Below are 22567 nucleotides of genomic sequence, written 5' to 3'. Positions count from 1 at the left end.
ATGGGTAGGTGGATGGGTGGGTGGGTGGATGGGTGGGTGGGTGGGTGGGTGGATGGATGGGTGGGTGGATGGGTGGATGGGTGGGTGGGTGGATGGGTGGATGGGTGGGTGGGTGGATGGGTGGGTGGGTGGATGGGTGGATGGGTGGGTGGGTGGATGGGTGGATGGGTGGGTGGGTGGATGGGTGGGTGGGTGGATGGGTGGGTGGGTGGATGGGTAGATGGGTGGGTGGGTGGGTGGGGGGGTGGGGGGGTGGATGGATGGGTGGGTGGATGAGTGAGTTAACTCCCTTTCTATGGGTTGAACAGATTTGTGACTGAATGGGCAGGGGCCCAGGAAAGAAGTACCTGAAACTCAAGTGATGTCACTTTTACCTGAGATGTGACTCAGCCACCTACACACACACTACCTAGGAATTGGCCAATCGTGCACACAGTCATCTGTCCACTCATCCTCCTATTCAGAGGGTTCTGCCACCCTCTGTACCCAACCCCTGCTGGGCAGTGCTGGGGACCAGAGGTGGCTCAGCTCCACACCCTGCCTGGAGGAGATCTGGGTGGGGCGAGAAAGAGAAGCAGAGGCATGCCATGCAAATATCAAGAAGGTAGAAAGTGTGCCAGAAGCAAAGGGAGGCACAGAGAAAGGGCTGCTGGAAGTCAAAGCAGGCTTCCTGGAAGAGGCAACACTGGAGAGAAAGGTAGAAGTCTATCTAGTCATGCCGTTCCTCTCTGAGATCTGGACTCCAGCCTAAGCCCCTTGAGGGTCTTTCTGATATACAGACCTGTTAAATGGTTGCCCAGACCAAGCACCATTCCCTAACACCCCCAATGTAAAACACAAGCTCATTTGCTTTGCACACAGGTGCTCTGAGTCCAGCTTCTGTCTCACTGCCTACTCGTCCCCACACATCATCCTCACTCCAGACACCCCAAGTCACCTGAATTCCCCTGGCACTTTCACACATCTGCACCTTTGCACTGGGAGAACCCTCCACCTGAGACCTCTCATCTGGCAAACCCCTACACACATCCTTCAAGGCCCAGCGTCATTGACTTCTCCTCCGTGAAGTCTTCCCCAACCCCCGACCCCCACCCCAGGCTAAACCCTTGTTCTCCCATCCTCGGGTCCCTACACCTCTCCAACTTTGAACACTAGATTCCAGGAGAGGCCGTGACCAGGCTGCCTTTCCCCTCAGTGTCCCCTTCAGTAAAAAGCAGATGGTAACGTCTACCCTGGAGGAGGTCATATAAGAAAAGGCCCCACCTGGTGCTCAGCAGGAAGGTACATATCACTGTGGTTGAGAGCTCGGCCTCTGGGAGGGCCAGATCTGGGTTCAAATCCCAGCCCCACCACTAACTCAGCATGTAAACTTGGGCGTGTCAACCATTCTGGCCCTCCATTTCCTCATCTGCCAGAGGAGAAATAGAACAATTCTGCCTGCCTCGTGGCATCCCTATAAAAGCTCAATGAGCTAACATGTTCCTGGCACACGGCAGGTGCTCATTAAATATTTGTACACATAAATGAATAATTAACCAACTACTGGCTATTTTTATAACCATGATTATAATTATTGGTCATTGGTGTCACGAACTCAGGAGATGATTATCTGTATCCCCAGTTCACAGCAAGCCCCCACCAGGGAAAAATAAATGCACAGCCGTCGTGGAAAGCTGTTTGGTGGTTCCTTAAAAAGTTAAAGGTAGAATTCCCATATGGCCCTGCATTTCTACTCCTCAGCACCTACCCAAGAGAAATGAAACTATACATCCGCACCGAAACCCGTGCAGGCATGTTCATAGCATCATTTGTAACAGCCTAAAGGTAGGAAGGACCCAAATGCCTGTCGGTGGATGAGCAGATAAACAAATTGTGGTATATCCGTATCCCCATACAATGGACTTCTACTCAGCCTTAAAAAAAGGAGGTCCTGATCATTGCTACAATGTGTGTGAACCTCGGAAACACTGTGCTAAGTGAAAGAGGTCAGTGCAAAAGGTCACATTTTGTATCATACCTTTACTGTGATATATCCAATAGGCAGAGCCACGGAGATAGAAAATAGAGTGGTACGCCCCAGAAAGGGGGGGAGGGGGGGAGGACGTAATCACTTAATGGGTACAGGTTGTTTTATGGGGCCATGAAAAAAAACTTGGAAATAGAGAGAGCCTTGGGTTGTACAACATTGTGAACACGCTACGTACCTTAACACTTTAAAATCGTACATTTTTAAATGGTTAATTGCATGCTACGTGAATTTCATCTCAATAAAAAATAAATGCATCAAGGCAAAAGCTGTAATGATACGCCTATATATCACGCTTCATTCTCTATAACGCATTTCCCCCTGCTTTCTCCCATTAATGCTCGATGGAGAAGGTTCAGGAGGAGCTGTGCCTTTCTCAGGGCCCATGCGCTGTGTGGCTTTAGCCCCAGGCCATCAAGGTCCCCAGGTGTGGCCCTGAGGAGGCCCCGGTGTGGGGTGGGATCCACAGCTTGGGGCCAGGCCTGTCTGTCCTGACTCACAGCTCTGCCCCCCTCCCCCCACTCCTCCAGTGGGGGGAAGGCCCTGGATATCCTGCCTGTCCTGAGGGAGGGGAGGGGAGGGGAGGGGAGAGGGAGAGGCCGGGGCATCTACTGTGTGCCAAGGCCACGCGGGGGGGCTCCACTCCCTACTCCATCTGGAGTCTCACAACCATGTAAGATGCTCCTCAGGAATCTGCGGTTCTGAGGAGGAGAGGGGAGAAGGAGGAGGCAGAAAGAAAAACAGGACGTGAGAAAAGCAGGAGACGAGAAACCCCCATGAGCACCTACCCACATCACAGTGAGTCTTCACCACCACCCCCATTTTACAGATCAGAAACTGAGGCCCTGAGAGGCTACATGAATTTCTGGGTCACATGGTGAGCGTGGCTCCACCCAGGATTCGAGCCCAGCCCGGCCAAGTCCTGGCCCAGGGCTCTTTGCACAACTTGGAGCCCATCCCTTAGGGAGGTCACCCTTCCCAGGGTCCAGGCTCCCCCTTTGTGCAGCGGGTCGGGCATCCCGGAATGAAACGTGGGGAGGGTACGGCTACTTTTTCATTCCTCCCTCCTCTCTCAAATGTCTCTGATGCCCCTGGAGGTGCCCAGTTACGCGCGAGGCCACACCAAAGATCCAGACTCCTAGGGGGAAGACGGAGCTGGAGGCAGACACACTCAGTCAGCCCTAGAGCGTTAGGACGGAGAATGAGAAAGCCCGGAGAAGAAAACCATGATCTGTCTGGAGGGTCAAGGAAGTCTTCCTGGAGGAGGGGTCAGTGGATCCGGGTGTTGAAGGTTGAGCAAGGACTTGCCCAGCACACCCAGGAGCCCTACACCTTGGGACTGGTGTGGACTCAGAAGGGAGAAGCAATCTTTCTACGTCTCCTTTTCTACTAGTCAGGGTCAACCCAGGTGAAAAGAATGGGCTGCAGGCTGGGATTGCCACAGCAGGGAATATCAGAACCCAAATGGTGGAACTGCCACGGCTTAGAATTAAGCAGCAACCACTTAACAAAATCTCAGGCAAACAATTCCCTGATCGAATATGTTTGGCTCTGACTTCTAGGTGGGCATGTTTGCCTCTCAAAGTTCCTAGGACCCCTAGACATTGTCGCACCTTTTCCCATGCTGTCCCCACTATCTGTATTACCATGGCTGCTTTGGTGAACTCCTATTCATCCTTCAAATCCCTACTCCAATGGCCCTTCCCTCAGATAGCCTACAGGCCCAGAAGCCCAGGTGATTTCTGGGAGTTGAGGGTTTATCCATCACTTAAAGGCCCAGCCCACCTACCTGAGGCACCCACTACGGGCTTGATGTAGTCAGGATGCACCAGAACCAACAGCGGCAAAATGGGGCCAATCCACACCAGGATCACATGATGCATGTTGTCCAGCACCTTCTTCTCATCTTGGAGGCCTGTCTCATTTGGAAGATACTGCAAGGGGTAGGAGGGAAGGACAGTGAGGAGGAGCCCAGCCCCAGCGTCCCCTAGCCTTTCCCTCCTTCCACCTCTCCCCTGTCCTTAAAACAAGCCCAGAAGAGCTGTATGATTGAGGGCAGCTGGCTGCACCTTGCTGAACCTCCATTCCCTCACCTGAGGAGTGGGGAAGAATCAACTCTCTGTCTGAGGGCAGCTGAGAACATGTATGAAATAACAAAATGAGAGACCGCCCCCCCCCCCCGGCCCCACCCAGCACAGGGCATGACACACAGCCGGTGTTCCAGAAATAAAAACAGTAACAGTACACCCAATAATAATGATCGGCATTTGTTGAGTACTTGCTACGTTAGTAATAAAATACCACTAGCATTGTTATCTTTAACACATGCGTGTGCTCACAGCGTTAGGCGCTGCGGTGGGCATGGTTCATACAGTTTATACCTTCAACCTACCCAAGAATTCTGTGAAATACTTGCTACTATCTCCCCATTTCACTTTGCTTGGAAAGGTCAAATGACTTGTCTGAAGTTACAGGTGAGTAAGTGATTGCCCTGGTTCGGGCTTCCCCAGAAGCCTCACCCAGAACTCATGGCCCCGGGAGGAGGCAGGCTGGGCCTACAGGGTCAATGTTGTCCACACTGACCCGGCTAACTTTGGGCACCAGGGCCTGGCCACTGCCTCTAGGACCACCATTAAAGCCAGATGGCTCTTGGAATAAGAGCATTGGATGAAGGGCATGAAAAATGAGTAGGGGTTCATCGAACTGAGAAGGATATTTGGTAGAGGGCACAGTTCCAGCAAAGACCATGGAGGTGGGAAATCAGAGCCTGGCTATAGGAACAGGAAGCCATCCTACAGGACTAGACGTGAGTAGGGCGGGAGTCAGAGCCTAACGGGACTCGAACACTAGCTGAGGAGGTGAGACTTTCTCCGGACAGCAATGGGGAGTCATGGAGGGTGTGCGAGCAGAGGAGGGACATGGTTGGTTTCAAGAATCCTGGGACCAGGACGGGGCGACGGACTGGAGGCAGGAGCCCAAGGAGGAGGCTGGACCCTGGTCCAGCAGAAGACAATGAGGCCTGAGCAGGGGTGGGAGGTGAAAGGGAGGGAGGAGATTCGGGCACAAACAGGCAAAACTTGGTGAGTGTGGTCCCAGGGGAGTCATTCCTAAAGCCAGATAAAATATTCTTGGAGATACTGAGTAGAAATGTACCTCCTCCTGCTTCCTTCTTCTGAGACACTCACTCCAAGTAGCATCTAAAATATTTCTAGGGGCGCCTGGGTACCTCAGTCTGACTCTTGATTTCAGCTCAGGTCATGATCTCACGCTTCATGAGTTCGAGCCCTGCATCGGGCTCCACGCTGACAATGAGGAGCCTGCTTGGGATTCTTTCTCTCTAACTCTCTCTCTGCCCCTCCCCCGCCCCCACTCACATTCTCTCTCTTTCAAAATAAATAAACGTAAATAAAATAAAATAAAATAAAATAATCAAATCAAATCAAATCAAATCAATAAAATATTTCTAGAATCACTCGATACTTCCGGTCTCTGCAAGACTGGGGAGTTGAGCACACCCACCACCGCGTGGCAGGTTCAGAGTCAAGCATGCTGCCGACGTGACCTCAGGAATTGTCAAAATAACCTCATGAGGTTATCAGGAACAATCATAAGCCCCACACTGCAGATGGGAAAACCAAGGCACAGGGAGGTGACGTAGTTTGCTCAAGGTCGTGTGGCAGGAGAGGGTAGAGACCAGCATCAAGCCCACACTGACGACCACTGCCCTTGAACTGCCTCTCCAAAGTCCACCTCTGCCCTCAGCGTGAGGCCTAAGCCAGGAAGGTCTCCACAACTGTCCCTCAGTTTCATGTAGGTCTAGAAGGGGGACCAGGTGAGTGCAGTAGGCAGTTAGGAACTGGAGTCTAAGACCCCAAAAGCCTCAGTGCCCTCAGGAGTCTGGCTTTCTTCTGACCTCTGAAGCCCTTTTAGAAAAGTGCAGGTTTTCTCAGCCAGACACAAGAGGTGGCAAAGGCACAGAGCTAAGAACAGGGATTCTGGAGCCAAACAGCCTAGGCTTGAACCCCAACTCTGCCACCTACAAGCTGTGTGACCTAGGGCCAGCTACTTAACCTCTCTGTGCCATAGTTTTCTTAGAAGCAAAATGGGGACAGTGGTGGGGCCTGCCGCCTAGGATTGTCAAGAGGACTGAGGGAGAGGGAACGCGAGCTGGTGCAGCCACGCTGGAAAACAGTCTGGAGGCTCCGCAAAAAAACAAATAGAACTACCCTACGACCCAGCAATCGCACTACCAGGCATTTATCCACGGGATACAGGTGTGCTGTTTCGAAGGGACACGTGCACCCCCATGTTTATAGCAGCACCATCAATAATCGCCAAAGTATGGGAAGAGCCCAAATGTCCATCGATGGATGAACGGTTAAAGAAGATGTGGTATGTATATACAATGGAGTATTACTTGGCAATCAAAAAGAATGAAATCTTGCCATTTGCAATGACGTGGATGGAACTGGAGGGTATTATGCTGAGTGAAATTAGTCAGAGAAAAAAATCATATGACTTCACTCATATGAGGACTTTAAGAGACAAAACAGATGAACATAAGGGAAGGGAAACAAAAATAATATAAAAACAGGGAGGGGGACAACACAGAAGAGACCCATAAATATGGAGAACAAACTGAGGGTGACGGGAGGGGTTGTGGGAGGGGGGAGGGGCTAAATGGGGAAGGGGCACTAAGGAATCTACTCCTGAAATCATTGTTGCACTATATGCTAACCAATTTGGATGTAAATTTTAAAAAATAAAAAATAAAATTAAATAAATAAAATAAGAAAAAAACCCCAAAACATCAAACCATAAAAAAAAAAAAAAGAGGACTGAGTGAGTTAATATTTTTAAAGTACCTGATGTAATTCTAAGCACATGTATGTGAAATAAGAAATGAAAGGCAGGGCTCCTGGATGGCTCTGTCAGTTAAGCGACTGACTTTGGCTCAGATCATGATCTCGCGATTCATGAGTTTGAGCCCTGCGTCCGGCTCTATGCTGACAGCTCAGAGCCTATAGCCTGCTTCTGATTCTGTGTCTCCCTCTCTCTGCCCCTCCCCTGCTTGTGCTCTGTCTCTCTCTGCCTCTCCAAAATGAATAAACATTAAAAAAAAATTAAAAATTAAAAAAAAAATGAAAGGCAAGGTAAGAGAATGAAAGAAAGGGTGCAACCACATCGGGGGTGGGGTGGAGCAAAATCCACAGGGGTCCCCCCACCCCACCCGGGGATCACAGAACCCAACGACTTTCACGGGCACTGGTACCTGTTGCTACAGCAATAGGCCTGAAATTACAGAGAAAACTTTCGACTCAGCTCTGCCTCGCCTCAGCTGTGTGACCTCGGGTAAATGGCTTGCCCTCTCTGAGCCTCCATCACACTTAGATCCTGGAAAATGGGTCTGTTCGTGGCCCTGACCAGATTCTTGGGGGATGAAAGAAACCATCAGGTCCGTTATCCTTACTGAATACCTGGGACCCGCCCAGCCCACCTGCCCAGCCCCACACACCATGCCCAGGTGGCCCAGCAGCCAGTTGCGCCGGGGTGGCTGGGGGAAGCAGCTCAGCCGGCGGCAGGTGACGTAGCAACGCCAGGAGAACCTCAGGAGCTGTATCAGCAGGCGGCAGAGGAAGAAGAGCAGGGACAGGACGAGTGCAGACACCACATACAAGCGGAAGGCGGTCTTCTCCAGTCCCAGGAGGTACAGCAGGTGCTCCGTGACGGGCAGCATCCTGCGGGAACACACGGGATGGGGGTCAGTGCAGGTAGGAACCACTCTGGCCATGTGTGTGCCATACACAAGATGACCTGTGGGGTCAAGCATAGGGTACCTGGCACACAGGAGGTGCTCAATGCACATGAGTCCCAGACACCAAGGATACCCCGCTAACTTTCCCCAGCAGTGACCTTCAGCGAGCTGACCAGACGGACACCTGTCCATATGCCCTCAGTCTACACTTCGCAGGGCATCCTTCCTGACTTCTCTGCCCATGCCCGGCTGGCCAGAGGGTTGGAAAATTAAAACACGTACACCTCCACGCCGAAAGCAGCTCTTAACCAATGACGGATGAATATTGCCAGATAACTACCTCCTCCCCTTGGGGCAATGACCCTGAGATGGGAGTTTCACATGCACTCCCAGGCTTCCACAGCAGGATTAAACTCCGACTGCCCACAGAAGAAACTTTCTCTATTAGCTGCCTTCCTTCCTGTCTTCCCTCTTTTTCTCTATTTAATTGAGGTGAGATTCACCCAACATGAAACGAACCGTTTTAAAGTACAGTTGACCCTTGAACAATGCAGGGGTTAGGGGGGTCCCAAGCCCTGTGCAGCCAGAATTCCATGTGTAACGTTTGACCCCCCGCAAAACTGAACTGCTCATAGCCTACTGTTGACTGGAAGCCTTACTGATAACATTAACGGCCAATTAACACATATTTTGAATGTTACATGTATTATATACTGTATTCTTACAAGAAAGTAAGCTGCAGAGAAGAAAATGTTGTTGAGAAAGTCATAAGAAAGAGAAAATAGGGGCTCAGTCGATTGGGTGTCTGACTTCGGCTCAGGTCATGATCTCACAGTTGGTGAGTTCGAGCCCCGCGTCGGGCTCTGTGCTGACAGCTCAGAGCCTGGAGCCTGCTTCGAATTCTGTGTCTCCCTCTCTCTCTGACCCTCCCCTGTTCATGCTCTGTCTCTCTCTGTCTCAAAAATAAATAAACATTAAAAAAAATTTTTTAATAAAAAATAAAAAAATAATAATAATATTAATGACCCAGTGACCAGGTATAGAGCATTGCAATGTGCCATGCTCCACACTCAGGGATGTGCATGCCTCATTTTATGGTGCCTTAAAGTGGGCCTTGGAGTTGGGTCCTACCATTCTCTCCATTGTTTGCACAACTCAATCTCTGTTCCTCTAACTCAAGAGAGATGGGAGCTGACAGAGGCCCCCTGAACCCCTATCAAAGGCCAAATTCAATCACATTGGGGGCCCACAGATCTCAGACAGTATCGAGGAGATTGCTGAAAATGGTTGGATCTTGCCCTCATCTCTCCTTTCCCCTTAGTCCAGACACCCAAGGGTTCTCTCTGTGCCCCACCTCCTTGGGCAACACAGCTAAAGGAACCCTACCCTCCAGGTCCTCACCTGAGTCCCCAGTCCCCACCACCCCCCCCCCCACCACCGGCCCATGGTTCCCTCCATTAGGGGCTCAGAGTCACTGGCTTTTCCACCAGCCAATGACCAACCGTATCATCCACGCAGAAGATGTGAAGTTTCTATTGGTTACCACATCCTGGGAAAACAGCTGGGTGCATCATCACCAAATTTGGAGAGTCCCATTGGGACGGTCTGACTTACACTACCAGCCATGCAATTGACATGACCACTCATTAGGGTGTCTGGTACCAAGGAGAGACAGAAAGGGAATAACAAGTGTTGGCAAGGATGCGGAGAAACCTTGAACCCTGATGCCTTGCTCGTGGGGATGTAAAATGGTGCGGCTTTGCTGTGGAAAACAGTGTGGTGGTTCCTCAAACTATTAAACATAGAACCACCATATGATCCAGCAATCCCACCTCTGGATAGATCCCCAAAAGAAGTGAAAGCAGGGACTCAAACAGATATTTGCACACCCATGTTCACAGCAGCATTAGTCACAAGGGCCAAAAGGTACAGGCAACCCAAGTGCCCAAGAAAAGAAGAACAGACACACATACTGTGGCCTATCCATACACTGGAATATTATTCGGCCATAAAAAGGGAAATCTGACGCAGGCTACAACATGGATGGACCTCAAGGACATTACGTTAAGTGAAATAAGAGACACAAAAAACAAATGCTCTGTGATCCCACGTATAGGAGGTCCCCAGAGGAGGCAGGTTCAGAGACAGGAAGCAGAATGGCGGGCACCAGGACCGGCGGGAGGGGGGATAGGGAGTCAGAGTTTTAATTGAAGAAGACAGAAAAGCTCTGGACGTGGATGGTGGTGATGGCTGCACAACAGTGTGAATGTACTTAAGGCCACTGAACTGTTCACTGAAAATGGTTAAGACTGGGGGGCGGGGGACACCTGTGTGACACAGTCGGTTGAGCATCCCACCCTTGATCTCGGCTCAGGTCATGATCCCACAGTTTGTGAGATCAAGCCCCGTGTTGAGCTCTGCACTGACGGTGCGGAGCCTGCTTGGGATTCTCTCTCCCTCTCTCTCTCTCTCTCTCCAACCCCCCCCCAAATAAATAAATAAACATTAAAAAAAAAAAAGACTGCATGTCTCGAAGGAGGTAAAGCAGAGATAGAGGTGGCTGAATACTGGTCCCCCAAAGAGATCAGGTCTCTGGAACGTGGGAATGTGATCTTAACTGCCAGAGTCTTTGCAGACGGGACTAGAGATGAGAAGATTATCCGGGATTGGATTGTCTAGGTTGGTCCCAACTGGAATCGCAAATCTCCTCATAAGAGAGAGGCCGAGGGAGACTCAACACACAGAAGAGAAGAAGGCCGTGGAAAGATGAAGGCAGACACTGGAGGGATGCGGCCGCCAGCCCAGGCACCCTGGAACCACTAGAAGCTGGGAGAGGCAGGGAGCAGATTCTGCCCTAGAACCTCCAGAGGGAGCACGGCCCTGCCCTCACCTGGGTTTCAGACTCCTGGCCTCCAGAACTCTGAGAGAATGAAAGTGTGCTGTTTCAAGCCACCCAGTTCGTGGTAATTCGTCACAGCAGCCACAGGAAACAAATACACGGAGTAAGAGGGTACAGACCGATCCCTCCAGATGAGGTGGCCTGTGTGTGTCTCTTGGGGGAAGGCTCTCTGGGCAGACAGCTGAGTGAAGAACGGGGCTTTCTCATTAAATGCACATCTGCACACACACGCATGTAGTTGGGGTCTTTTTAATACATATATATATATTTTTTTTTTTTTTTTGAGACAGAGAGAGCGAGAAAGTGAGAGTGGGGAAGGGGCAGAGATAGAGAATCCCAAGCAGGCTCCGTGCTGTCAGCGCAGAGCCTGATGTGGGGCTCAAACCCACAAGCCGTGAGATCAGAACCTGAGCCGAAATCAAAAGTTGGACGCTTAACCGACTGAGTCACCCAGGTGCCCCTAAGGTTTTATTTTTTTTTTAATGTTTATTTATTTTTGAGAGAGAGAGAGAGAGACAGAGACAGAGCGTGAGCAGGGGAGGGGCAGAGAGAGAGGGAGACACAGAATCGGAAACAGGCTCCAAGCTCTAAGCTGTCAGCATAAGAGCCCGACGCGGGGCTTGAACTCACGGACTGTGAGATCATGACCTGAGCCGAATTAGGACGCTTAACCGACTGAGCCACCCAGGCACCCACATGTAGCTGGGTTCTAATCCTGACTCCACGGACTGGCTGTGTGGCCTAGGCCTCAGTTTCCCTATCTGAAACTGGGGGTGACTGTAAAAGATGATCTTTGGGTCCACCCCAGTGTGACCTTTTCCTGCGTGTGGCCCAGGGTGGGGTCACCGCTTTGGCAGGCCCAAGACCTCTGGGTCACCTCTAACCCCTGGGCAACCTGGCTGTAGTCTGGCTGCCACTCCAGACACCACAGTCACCTTTCTGAAGGTCCGTCACTCTCCTGCTCTAACACCATCCATGGCTCCCCACTGCCCTCAGTCTGGCATCCAAAGCCCTTGAGGAGCTGACCACCCCCGCCCATCCTCCACTTCAGCCATAAAGATCCCCCTTGTCAGGATGTTTTGGACCCTTTCACCCAAGCTATAAACGTTGGATTCCTTAGAGCTGGTCCTGAGTCATCGCTTCCTCTCTCTCCATGTATACGCCCTGGGGAGCTCACCCCCTCCCATGGCTTTTGTGACCCTGTCTCTGAGATGCCTCCCATGTCTTGATGACACCACCTCCTGGATGGCCTCTCAGACCACCTCACCTCCTTCCTCCCTCTCTGCCCACACCCAGTTCGTTGCCAGGTCCTGCCAGTAGTGTATCGTAAATATCTTCCACTCTCATTCACGTTTCCCCATCCCCATCACCTCAACCCACGTCAGGCCACCACTGCAGTGGCCTCCTCCCCTTGGTCTCCCGGGTTCCCTCCCGCCCCTCCCCCAGCAGTCCATTCTCCACCCAGCAGCCAAAGGGATCTCCCTAAAATTAAATCAGATCACAGCCCTCCCCTGTTCAAAGTCCGCCCCATTATGCTGAACACAATTCAGATTCCTTCCCACGGACTGAGACGCCCTGTGCGCCCGGCCCCTGTGGACCCCTCCAGCCTCTCCCACGGCTCTCCCCGCTGCTGACTCAACTCCAGCCACTCTGGCCACAGGCCAAATTCATTCCCGCTTCAGAGCCTTTGCACGTGCTGTTCCCTCCAACCTGGCATGCCTTTCCCCCAGCTCTGCCCACAAGGGCCCCTCCTCATCCTCCCGGACCACCTCTGCTTTTCACCACAATCAGCCACCTCCTTTATTGAGCACCTTCTGTGGGCAGTGGCTTTCTCAGCCATTTCTTTCATCTTCCCAGGAGCCCTTCGAGGCAGCTGGGGTTCTTCTGAGTAGAGTCACAGCAAGAACCCCCACCCCCGCCCAGAACAATCCCAGCTGATATCCTGACAAAGGAAATGTCTTCCTGAAATACTGAAATGGGGAGGAACGGAAACAAGAGAAAGCACCAGCCCTCAAAGAGGAGACCCTGCCCCAGGAAGGCAGGTGCACAGGAGGGAGGGAGCTCTGAACCGCCATGCCCACCCCCCTATGCGGGACGTGGGCTGCGGCTTTTCCCGGGACAGGCTGCTCCAAGCAGAAAGAGCACACGCTGGATCCCCAGCTGGCTGTCACCCTGGGAGCCTCAGTCTTCTCATCTATGAAATGGAAACAATATCAAGAAGTCCATCTGATGCTTCTGGGAGGAGCTCAATAAATAGTGCCTTGGGGAAGTTAAATCCTCTCTTTCTGCAGCTGGGTTCCGCTCGCCCACCCCCAGCAAGAGCACTCCTGCCAGCACCCCCCCCCAAAAGAAAGTGCTGCAAAAACCTTTGAGGCAGTGCAGCCGCTTTGAGAAATAGCTTCGCAGTTCCTCAAAAAGCTAAACATAGAATTTTCATGTGACCTGGAAATTCCACTCCTAGGTATATAGTCAAAAGAATGCAGGGGCGCCTGTGTGGCTCAGTCGGTTGAGCGTCCAACTCTTGATTTCGGCTCAGGTCACGATGCCAGGCATGGGATCGAGCCCTGCATCAGACTCCATGCTGGCTGTGGAGCCTGCTTAAGATTCTCATTCTTTCTCCCTCTGGCCCTCCACCACTCTCTCTCTCTCTCTCTCTCTCTCTCTCAAATAAAATAAAATTAAAAATTAAAACTAAAGAATGTAAAACATCCTCAGATACTTGTATATGAATATGAATAGCAGCACTATTCAGAATAGCCCAAAGGTGGAAACAATCCAAATGTCCATCAATGAATGAATGGATAAGTATCATGTGATATATTCGTGTGATGGAATATTACTTGGTCATGAAAAGGGGTGCCTGGGTGGCTCAGTCGATTAAGCGTCTGACTTCGGCTCAGGTCATGATCTCCCAGTCCGTGAGTTCGAGCCCCGCGTCGGGCTCTTGTGCTGACAGCTCAGAGCCTGGAGCCTGCTTCGGGTTCTGTGTGTCCCTCTCTCCCTGCCCCTCCCCACTTGTGCTCTGTCTCTCTCTGTCTCTCAAAAATGAATAAATGTAAAAAAAAAAATTTAACAAAGATGCCACTCAAATGAAAAAATAAGCCTGGGGGCGCCTGGGTGGCTCAGTCGGTTGAGTGTCCGACATCAGCCCAGGTCATGATCTCACGGTCTGTGAGTTCGAGCCCCGTGTCGGGCTCTGTGCTGACAGCTCAGAGCCTGGAGTCTGCTTCGGATTCTGTGTCTCCCTCTCTCTCTCTCTCTCTCTCTGCCCCTCCCCTGCTCATGCTCTGTCTCTCTCTGTCTCAAAAATAAATTAAAAAATTTTTTTTTAATTTTAATAAAAAAATAAATAAATATAAAAATGAATCAGTTGACTGTACAACCCAAAGAATGAACTCTAATGTAAACTATTAACTTTAGTTAAGTATAATGTGTCTACATTGGCTCATCAGTTGTAAGAAACATATCATCCTAACAGAAGATGACAGAAGATGTTAATAATAGGGGAAAGTGTGGGGAGTTGATGGATGTTTTGGAACTCTATACTTCCTGCATAGTTTTTCTGTAACCTGAAACTGCTGTAAAATATAAATTCTGTTTAAAAGTTAATTATTTGAGGGACACCTGGGTGGCTCAGTCAGTTAAGCATCCAACTTCAGCTCAGGTCATGATCTCACAGTTGGTGAGTTCACGCCTGGCGTCGGGCTCTGTGCTGACAGCTCAGAGCCTGGAGCCTGCTTCGGATTCTGGGCCTCCCTCTCTCTCTGCCCCTCCCCTGCTCATGCACACGCTCTCATTCTCTCTCTCTCTCTCTCTCTCTCCCCCTCTCCCTCTCTCTCTCAAATATAAATAAACATTAAAAAATAAAGAATAAAATAAAATAAAGTATTAATTGCGGGGTGCCTGGGTGGCTCAGTCAGTGTCGACGACTTTGGCTTAGGTCATGATCTCATGGTTTGTCTGTTGACAGCTCAGAGCCTGGAGCCTAATTCAGATTCTGTGTCTCCTTCTCTCTGCCCCTCCCCTGCTCGTGTTCTCTCTCTCTCTCTCTCTCTCTCAAAAAAAATAATAATAATAAACATTTAAAACAATTTTTTTAATAAATAAAAAAGTTAATTGTTTGAGGGTTGCCTGGCCAGCTCAGTGGGTAGAGCATGCGACTCTTGATCTCAGGGTTGTGAGTTTGAGCCCCACGTTGGGTGTAGAGATTACCTAAAAAGATAAAAAAAATCTTTTTAAAAAAGTTAATTATTTGAAATTAAGGAAAAATGAATTAAGATGCTTTAATTGGGGAGAAGGTGTTCTGGGGGTTCAGACAGTCGTTTCCTTTCGTGACTTGAGTGCTGGTGACACGTGTGGGTTCAATTCGCAAACACTCCTGAACTGCCCAGTTGCAGAATGTGCACTTCCCTATACCCCCCGTATTACACTTCAACTTAAAAAAATTAAAAATAAAATGAAAATTTGTTTCCCGATTGCATCGTCTTTTAAAATGTGCATCTTTGGGGCGCCTGGGTGGCTCAGTTGGCTAAACACCCAACTTTGCTCAGGTCATGATCTCACGGTTCGTGGGCTCAAGCCCCGCGTCGGGCTCTGTGCTGACAGCTCAGAGCCTGGAGCCTGCTTCCGATTCTATGTCTTCCTCTCTCTCTGCCCCTCCCCCACTCACTCTCTCTTTCTCTCTGTCTCTCAAAAATAAGTATTAAAAAAAATTTTCAAATGTGCATCTTTGACTCAAACCAGCCTGGGTCCCAGTCGTGGCCCTGCGCCTCCCCCAAGTCAGCAGCCTTGAGTAGTCTAGTCCCCACCCCCAGCTTCCATGCGCCAATCTGTGAAATGGGTTAACAATAGCAGGAGCCACCCCTTAAAGCTTGCTTGGGACACTTCAGTGAGATGAGGTCTGGTAGGCGGTGTGCAAGATTTTAGCCATTATTCCTGCTTCTATTATTTACTAGTTTATGGGAGCGAGATAAACGCAAGGCTGACACTCTCTCTCAGGATGCTGTGAGAGGCTGGCAAACTTCAGAGCATCAGACACCAGGCAAGGGCACCCAGCAGCCCCACCCCAGCAGAGGTGGCCCCGCCTGTCCTGCTGGGGCCGGCATTATCTGAAAACAGAGGAGCCCGCGACTGGTTCCGTGGCCCACGCCCAAGGAGCGCTGGTTTGTCAGGTTAGCCCGGCCGCCAGTCAGGGACTTGTCATACAAGGTGTGTGGGCTCCTGAGAAGGAATGCAGGACACGACCATGCCCCCCCCACACACACACCCCGGACACGCACACCACCAGAAATCACACATGTTGCCTCTCCTTGAACGGCAGGTCCTGGGACCCACCTGTCATCCGAGCACCCAACACTGGCTCCACTGCCCTGGCTCCACTGCCCCACATCCTAGCCCTGCCCTTCACTCACTCTGGAAGCCAGTAGTCAAAACAGCCTGCCTCCTCTCCCTGCTCATGCCAACCAAACACCCTCTCTATGCCAAAGAGCTGCCTGACCCCAGAGACTCCTATTCTCCCAAAGTGCCAGACCCTAGAAGTCTGAGCTGAGAGGGGGCTTACCCCAGATTTCTGGGGTTCGGAGAAGGGGCTGCAGGAGCAGTTCTGAGGGCAGAGCCAAGCTGGCAAATCGAGGTGGGAAGGAGGGCCTCACCGCAGCTGTGGGCACACTGCAGGCTGTCGCCCACAGCTTCCTCGGCCCAAAGGAGATCCTGACAGAAAAAGAAGTTTACGAACCACCAGTAATCTAGACCATCCCAGAACTGCAATTGCCTCTGCCCACCATCTCAGCACTTGGACACGAGCCTCGGAAAGGATTCCACAAAGCTCCACCTCAGAGCTGTGTGACCTCAGGTGAATGTCTGCACCTCTCTGAGCCTCAATTTCCTCACATGTAAGACAGGAACTATATTACCCACTTCACAGGGCTTTGATAACAATGCCACATTTTTAATGTGCTCAGCTCAGGGCTTGGCACACGGCAAGCCCCCGATCAAAGGTGCCTCTCCTTGCTGTTGGGGCTGGCACCATATCCGTTAGTGCTTGCCCAGTCATCTGGGATTTGGAGAATGGGGTCCCAGGCTTGCCAGGGAGGCGGGAGGGGGCTGCCTTCTCCGTCTGTGGAGTCATCCAAGCCCCTCTGTGGATACCAACCCAGGTCACCACTGGACACCAGTCCAGGGCTAATGTTACCGCTCAGAAACCCAAGCTGGGCTATGCAGAGAAGCCGGGGCCATTGGAAAGTGCACAGGATGTTGGGGTCACACAGGGCCGGTTTGTTCAAATCCCAGCTCCCCCACTTGTCTCCCCGTCTCCCTCCCACCTCCAGCCTGAGACTCCCCAGTTGGCAGGTCTCAGCCGCCTCACGTGGTCCAAGCGGGGAGGGCCAGCCCCTTGGACACCAGGGAGCATACATCCCTCCGGCATCCAACAAACGTCAGCTGGTACCAACCGCGGGACCTCACACAACCCTCCCAGCCAACTCTGGGGGCCCAGGAGGGCATCTCCTCTTTTCAGGCTCTGTGCCTGCCCTGGGTGGGGAGAGGGACGGTGAAGGCAGCCGGATCACTAGCGTAAAGTCCCTGAGGGAGACGCTGTGGAGTGACTCCGGTCCGCCCTGCGGCACAGGGCAGGGCCTGGATCCGCCCGAGAGGTCCTGATGGGGAGGGGGCTGTTCCTGAGGTCCCTTCCCATCACGGAAACCCGGGGAGAAGGATGTACCCAGGACTCCGAGGGGCGCGCTCAAAACAACTGCGCCCCAAAGCGGCGGCCGTCGGGGACACGCCCACGTCCCCCCAGGAGGAGCCTCTGGGACCCGCCGCCGCCGCCGCCGCCGCCGCCGCCGCCTGGGTCGTGGGGATTCCCGAGGCGGGCTGCGCCCAGCCCCTCGCGTCCCCGCTGCCAGCACCCGCGCCTGCCGGGCGCCTCGGGTTACAGCGCAGCGCCCCGGCCGCGCTCGGGTTACCGCCCCCCGCGCGCACTCACCTCGCGGGTCTCGGCCTCGGCCTCGGCCTCTCGATCCGGGATCCAGATCCGCCCGCACCGCAACCTCGGTTCTGACCGCGCCGTCCGGCGGCCGGGCCCTTTAACCCCGCCCGGCCCCGCCGCGAGGCCCGCCCCCGGCCCGCCCCCGGCCTCGCCAGCCTCTGGGCGGGGACCGAGGCTAGGCCCCCAGAGACGGAGAGAACCAGAGACAGAGTCGTGGATGCGTGGAGAGCGACGGAAAGGGAAACACGCAGAGCCGGGGATGGAGAGACCGACAGGTGGAGAGATGGAGAAAAAGCCGCAGAGACAGCGAAAGAGACATTGGAGACACAAAGACTTGAACACCCAGCATCCCCAAACCACCACACTCCCTGCCCCTCTGCCCATGCCTGGCACCACTTAGTGCCCGGGTCCCCCCCCCCTCAGGCCCGCTCCTTAACACCCTCCTCTTGCACCAGCACCCTCAAAGCCCACACGTCAGGACCTGCTCCCACGCTTGGACAGGGGTCCCTAAGCCAGCAACCCTGACGCCCCACGCGGCCCCAGGAATCCTCAGGCTCCATCGGCCCTGGGGAGCCAGCCGTTCTGCTCCCTCTGGATTCAACCCACCCTCCTGGGGCTCTACTAGCAGCTGCAGCCTCTTCCTCCAGGAAGACCTCCAGCCTCAACAAGCCGCACCAGACTCTGGTCCTGCTCCTCTCACCCCCACCCACCCACCGTCAGCCAACTCGACCATCCCACTAAGATGTTGTCCTTGGCCAGTTTATCTGCTCCAGATAGATCCAGACAGGGTCAGTCCCGCCCCGGATTTGGAAGACATACCCGTGTCAGTGGGTGGGTGGGTGACTGATCTGGGCAAGTGGGCAGACAGATGGGAGGAATCACAGCTGGCCGTTGGCTCTCCACTGCCTCCACAGGGCCAAATGGCATTGTGCATACTGGACACCCAGGTAGTATCTGTCAAAGAAAAAATTTAAAAAGCCACAGGAGATTAGAGAGATCAAAGCCTCCGACCATAATTGCAGGCTCATCTGGGGAAACTAAGGCAGATGCTGGCAGCTGGAGGAGAGGCACGACTGGCTGGGTTCAGGCAGGAGCCAGACCAGACACTGAGAAGCCTGAAGCTGTAAGGAGACATCGCCCTCCTCTCAGTGCGTTCCAAAGCTAAAACCACAGCGAACCATTAGGAAACTGAAGAAAGGGCAAGGAAGTTCAGACTGTTTTCCCCAGGATGACCATTCCAAAGCCTTTCGATCTGTCAGAAATAAATTCTTGATCCTGTTACAGACAACGGGTGATCCCCTCCTGGCTTTGGGGGCCAACCAGGTGGGAAGTCTGATCATGGGGCTGGTTAGCCTGGGGGATGGGAGCCAGGGGGTGGAGCAGGCCCGGAGCTGTGCTGGACTCTCAGAGGACAGGGCCAGGGGTTACAGCCACAGTCAAAGCCACATAACACTATGGGCTCTGGAGGCAGAGGGTTCGGGTGGCTTTATCGGTTACTGTGTACCCACCTCAGAAGATTGCTGTAATGTTTTAGGGCAACAGTTGTCACCCAAGGCAATCCTGTCCCTCAAGAGACAATCTGACAATGTCTGAAGACACTTTGGCCATCACAGCTGGACGCTGGGGTACCGCTGGCCTCTAGTGAGTAGAGGCCAGGAATGCTGATAAACACCTTACAATGCACTCACAGGATGGCCCCTCGCCAAAGAGAATGATCTTGGGGCACCCGGGTGGCTCAGTCGGGTGAGCATCTGAGTCTCGATCTCAGCTCAGGTATTGGCCTCAGGATCGTGAGTTCAAGCCCCGCGTCAGACTCCGCACTGGGTATGAAGCCTATTTAAAAACAGAGAGAGAGAGAGAGAGAGAGAGAGAGAGAGAGAGAGAGACAGAATGATCCAGCCCTAATGTCAATAGTGGTGAGGTTGAGAAACCCTGCTTCAGGGTGTAGGGAGCACTTCTGAATTTTAGCACACAGTAAGTGCTAGGTAAGTGCTGACTGCCGTTATTAGCCACCATGGAGTTTCCAGCCTTCTTCCTCACCAGCAAATCCTGACCACCAATTCCATGTTGAGCATGCCCTAGTTCAGAGAAAGCTGTGGCTTCCCCGCCCGATCCACAAGCAACCTTCAATCAGGCAAGTCCTGCTTTAGCTGGCTTTGACTCCCCCCTGAGACCAGGGTCTCCTTGAGGGTGAGTCCCCAGGATCAGCTGGTGCCGGGCTAGATGGTGCTTGGAATACATCCGTGCAGCGGGTCAGACCTGCTGTTTTTTGTTCTTTGTTTTTTAATGTTTATTCATTTTTGAGAGACACATAGAGACAGAGCATGAATGGGGGAAGGACAGAGAGAGAGGGAGACACAGAATGGGAAGCAGGCTCCAGGCTCTGAGCTGTCAGCACAGAGCCCGACGCGGGGCTCAAACTCACCAACTGTGAGATCATGACCTGAGCCGAAGTCAGACACCCAATCGACTGAGCCACCCAGGCGCCCCCGGACCTGCTGTTGAAAGATGCAAGTGTGGTTCTAGGGGCTGGGAATATGGCAGAGAATAAAAACAGCCCAAATCCTTGTCGTTGTGGATCTGAAGCGGAAGTGGAGAAAACAGAAAATAAAGAAAACGTATCCAGCAGGAAATTTTTACCAGGGAAGGCATGTGACAGGTTTTTGCAACGGGGCCGAGGGGGATGCTGCTATTTGACCTGGGTGTCAGGTGGCCGGCTGAAACCTGAAAAACAAGAATAAATGTTGAGTCACGTTGTACCCCTCAAATTTGTCTTTGTCAGTTCTACCTTCATAAAGCTGGGGAAGAAAAGAATGAACGAGTGAGTGAATAAATACATGAATTTTCATAAGTCTGAACCACAGGGAAGATACTCTGGCTCATTCCCAAAGTCTGATACGAGTGTCCAAAGCATGATACAAAGTACTTTAGTAATTTTAGATAGCACATGGAGAAGTTGTGTCTATTCATTTTCTCTTTGATACATTTATGTTAAATGAGAGATTTGTTTTGACTCGTAGAAGAAGAAAAAAATAGACTCACCCTGGACACCAAATCTACACCCTTGTGGATATAATGATCATTGTATACATTTTGCTTTAAAGTAAATAAGGCTTAGGGGCCCCTGGCCAGCTCAGTCAGAAGAGCATGCGGCTCTTGATCTTGAGGCCGTGAGTTCGAGCCCCACATGGGGTGTAGAGATTATGTAAATAAGTAAAAAACTTAAAGAAAAAAGAAAAAAGGCTCGAAAGCAAGACCACTGAAAGAAAATAATTAAGTAATAAAAAAAAAAAAGTAATAGGTAGATGGAAAGTGGTGGCAGATGATTGAGTGACAAATTTCAACATCAGAAGCCATCTGTCTGGTGGATTAAGACAAAAATGGAAGATTCCTAAATGCAACTTTGGGAAATACTAGCACACCAATCTCTCCTAAATCCCAGAAAACCAGACACAGAGGGCTCGAAACTTGAAAACTTGAAGGAGGGAATTTTAAAGCCAGTGTAAGAGGCCCCCTTATCCCGGCAGGTGGTAAACTTGGCTGAAGTCTTTAACCCTCTTCGGTTCAGTAGTGTTCTCTCATTAGGCGCTGGGCCCTCTGTAAGGGTGAGAGGGGGCGGTGTTTCTAAGTGAAGAAGAGACAATACAAATAATTGAAGCTTTGCTGCTTGGACGGAGGCAGAAGGGAAGGCTACGTGAAGGATGTGACATCTGAGCTGGGACTTCAGGGAGAGGTTGGATTTCAACAGGTGCAGGAGAGGGGGTGGGGCTTGGGCACAGAGAAACCCAAGGGTGTGGCTGGGCAGGTGGCTTTCTCTGGCCTTGGGATGTGAGAGGTGAGGAGGAGGGCAGGCATGGATGGGAAGGGCCTTGAAAGCCAGTCCAAGTGGCTGAGTGTTGATCTGGTAGGCAATGGGGAGCCATGGGTGGTGCCTGAGCAGAAGAGCCCCCTTTAATGGGTTTGTTTTAAGGAACAATGGAGTTTATTGATTTGGGGGGCAATGTGGATTTTTTAAGGATGTGGGGAACGTCTGCATTGGTGACAGGCTGGATGTGAGGTTCTGGGCAACAGTGGAGGAGAGGAGGAGAGGAGAGGGTGTCAGCCCAGCTTCCCTGCCCTCAGAGAGATGGGGACAAGGAAGGAGAAGCAAGTTGAAGGGCCTGGGAATGAGGAGGCACTGACCACAGTAGGCTCCCTGGCCGTGTTACCCTGGGCAAGTCACGTGGCCACCGGAAGCCTCTGTCCCTGTACAGATAAAATGAAGGAGATGACCACGAAATGAAGTGGTGTTTACAGGGTCCTCAGCCCCATGCCTGGCACGGAGCACGGGCTAGACAAGTAACCGCACTTCGAGTTTGTGCTTTGATTTGGGTTATCCCAGCCCTTCTCAACTGAGGCAGATTGTCGCCCCCCCCCCCCCCAGCCCCGGGGGACGTTTGGCAATGTCCAGAGATACTTTTTGTTGTCATGCTGTGGAGGGGGAGGAGCTAGTGGGCAGAGGCCAGAGATGCTGCTAAAGGCACAGGACGGCCCCACCCCCCACCCCCAGGGAATGATCTGGCCCCAGATGTCAGCAGTGCTGAAGCTGAGAAATCCTGTCTGCCAAGGAGAAGCACCGGGAGGCGAGGCGGCTGGGCCCATCCTGAGAAGTGCACCTCTGACTGAGTCAGCTGTCTTGGGAAGACTTGGATGCCTGGGGGTTGGGGGGGGTGGGCGGGTCAGAGGAGGTGGACAGATAAGAGAATGGGGAGACAGAAGCACCAATCACAGCTACGTTTAGAGACAGGATAGGCAGAAGCACGGAGCTGCAGGAGATGAGCCACATCTGGGAGGTTGAGGAAGCGTGGTGATAGGAACAATCCCCTTGGCCTGGGCCCAGAGGTCAAAGGGCCCAGGCCCTAG

At 52.2% G+C, this 22567-nt stretch overlaps 1 protein-coding gene across 2 annotated transcripts in view; it reads right to left on the bottom strand.

Annotated features, from left to right (window-relative positions):
* LOC102972493 (cytochrome P450 4F22) overlaps positions 1-20385 on the bottom strand; it is a 32378-nt gene extending 11993 nt beyond the window's left edge. The window contains exons 1-4 of one of the 2 annotated variants that reach the window (XM_042978453.1): positions 20306-20385; positions 18485-18619; positions 7542-7764; positions 3816-3960 (exon numbers count right to left, since the gene is read on the bottom strand). In XM_042978453.1, the coding sequence (XP_042834387.1) occupies positions 3816-3960; positions 7542-7763 (367 nt within the window). In that variant the 5' untranslated portion in view covers position 7764; positions 18485-18619; positions 20306-20385. Of the gene's footprint in view, positions 1-3815; positions 3961-7541; positions 7765-17662; positions 17767-18484; positions 18620-20305 lie in introns of those variants that run through there. The other variant, XM_042978452.1, reaches the window with a different exon arrangement.
* Positions 20386-22567: the final 2182 nt, after the last annotated feature.

Source organism: Panthera tigris, chromosome A2, assembly GCF_018350195.1.
Source record: "Panthera tigris isolate Pti1 chromosome A2, P.tigris_Pti1_mat1.1, whole genome shotgun sequence".
Classification (NCBI taxonomy): domain Eukaryota; kingdom Metazoa; phylum Chordata; class Mammalia; order Carnivora; family Felidae; genus Panthera; species Panthera tigris.
The sequence above is the reverse complement of the archived record's forward strand: the minus strand, read 5'-3'. Positions and strand labels throughout refer to the sequence as shown.